General features: G+C 39.7%; 1 protein-coding gene across 1 annotated transcript in view; it reads left to right on the top strand.

Annotated features, from left to right (window-relative positions):
• Positions 1-1,113: 1,113 nt before the first annotated feature.
• LOC101851626 (protein MAK16 homolog) overlaps positions 1,114-1,574 on the top strand; it is a gene marked incomplete in the record, with an annotated part of 17,389 nt that continues 16,928 nt past the window's right edge. The window contains 1 exon segment of the mRNA XM_013090819.2: positions 1,114-1,273. Coding sequence (XP_012946273.1) covers positions 1,259-1,273 — 15 coding nt within the window.

The following is a 1,574-nucleotide window of genomic DNA, read 5'->3' as shown; positions in this document are numbered from 1 at the left end:
AGGGGTGGGGGTGGGTGGGGGGTGCTTTCCCCCCTCCCCTCTATTTGCCTCTGTCCGTTTGTTCTACTTTCCACATATTATTTTCTTCTCTTCGTTTTACCTTCTTTCTCACTTTAGGCCTAGATCAAGACCTATTCTATTTTCTTACACATGTTGGAGTTCAGTTTGGTTTATGGATTTTCCTCTTTTCTTACCACACTTTCGTTGCGCTAGCTTACGTCGTTTGTACATTTTTGTTTGGCCTTAGCTATATATATATATATAATGTTGTCAAAGTTATAATCTGTGTTCTGGTTCTGTTGAGGAGAAAGTGCAACAATGTAGTAGCCTACAGTTTGTTCTAACTTTTCGACTTCCAAAACATCTTATGCTTTAAGATTGAGCAGGCCTGTCCTTCCTAAACTTTTAGCCTTATGTTTTCTTCTTATAGTTGTTCTGTGCCTATGTCTGGAGGAAAATAGTCCGTGTGTGTGTGTGTGTGTGTGTGTGTGTGTGTGTGTGTGTGTGCCTAAATATATAATATATTGCATGAGAAGAAAGGAAGCAGTAAGAAAGGTTTTGGAAAAAAAAAAATGGGTATTCCAATGTAAAGCGCCTTGAGCTACTTTTTTGAGAAATGTGCTCTATAAATGTTATATTATTATTATATATAGGCCTATATCAAGGAATTTAGAACTAATTACTTTTAATCTCCTTGGCCTATATACATGTATATTATTATTATTAAAAATTGGTACTATATTAAGTGAATAATATCAGAGACCAATGATAATATCGTCCCAGGGGAGAGTGTGTTGTTTGCCTGTTTGTGCGCGTGCCTAGGTTCTATAGTGACTGCTTACTCTCTCTCCCCCTTTTTTCCTACCCCCCCCCTCTCTTTCTCCCTACTCCTGTGTTCCTCCCCCCCCCCCCCCCCCCCTCCCCCTTTTTATTCGATACATAAAAGTACTTGCATTGCTCTGCATGTTGGTTGAAACCATAGATGTACACTATAGTTTAAAAGGAGGTAACTCTATGGTTGAAACAAAAACGAAATAACTAAAGTTGTTTCACTTCTTTGATCTCAGTTGCGTTTTTTAGTATTGGCAAACAGGGGAGACGATTCCCACGACAAAACTCAATCCTACTTCCGGTGAAAGCTGTCGTGTTTTGGACTGGTGCAACACATGTTTACAGACTTGTGTTTGGTGGCTGTGGAAATAAACTTGGCTTTTTTCTTTGCTGAAATAGGGAACAGACCCTATTCTTTGTTTTCAAAATGCAGAGTGATGACGTAAGATTTTTATGTGATTGTGATTTGTAATCTATGATTTTATTTCACTTTGTAGCCTACTCATTTGACGGACTCAGACTCAGACCTCAGACTCGACTCACAAAAGTAAATTTTTGGAAGGACTTCCGTGCCGTGACAGACGACACGACGAACACACTTAACAATAAAGAGGAGACCTAACCCAAACCCTAACCCTAAACCTGACACTAACCCTAACCCTACCCCTACCCTAGCCCTCAAGATCTAGATCTAGATTCTAGATACGAAGTGGCTAGCCGTACTTAAGTACGGCTAGACTTAG

Source organism: Aplysia californica, unplaced genomic scaffold (genome assembly GCF_000002075.1).
Source record: "Aplysia californica isolate F4 #8 unplaced genomic scaffold, AplCal3.0 scaffold01558, whole genome shotgun sequence".
In the NCBI taxonomy this organism is placed as follows: Eukaryota; Metazoa; Mollusca; class Gastropoda; order Aplysiida; family Aplysiidae; genus Aplysia; species Aplysia californica.
Note: the sequence above shows the minus strand (reverse complement) of the source record. Positions and strands in the feature narration are given on the sequence as shown.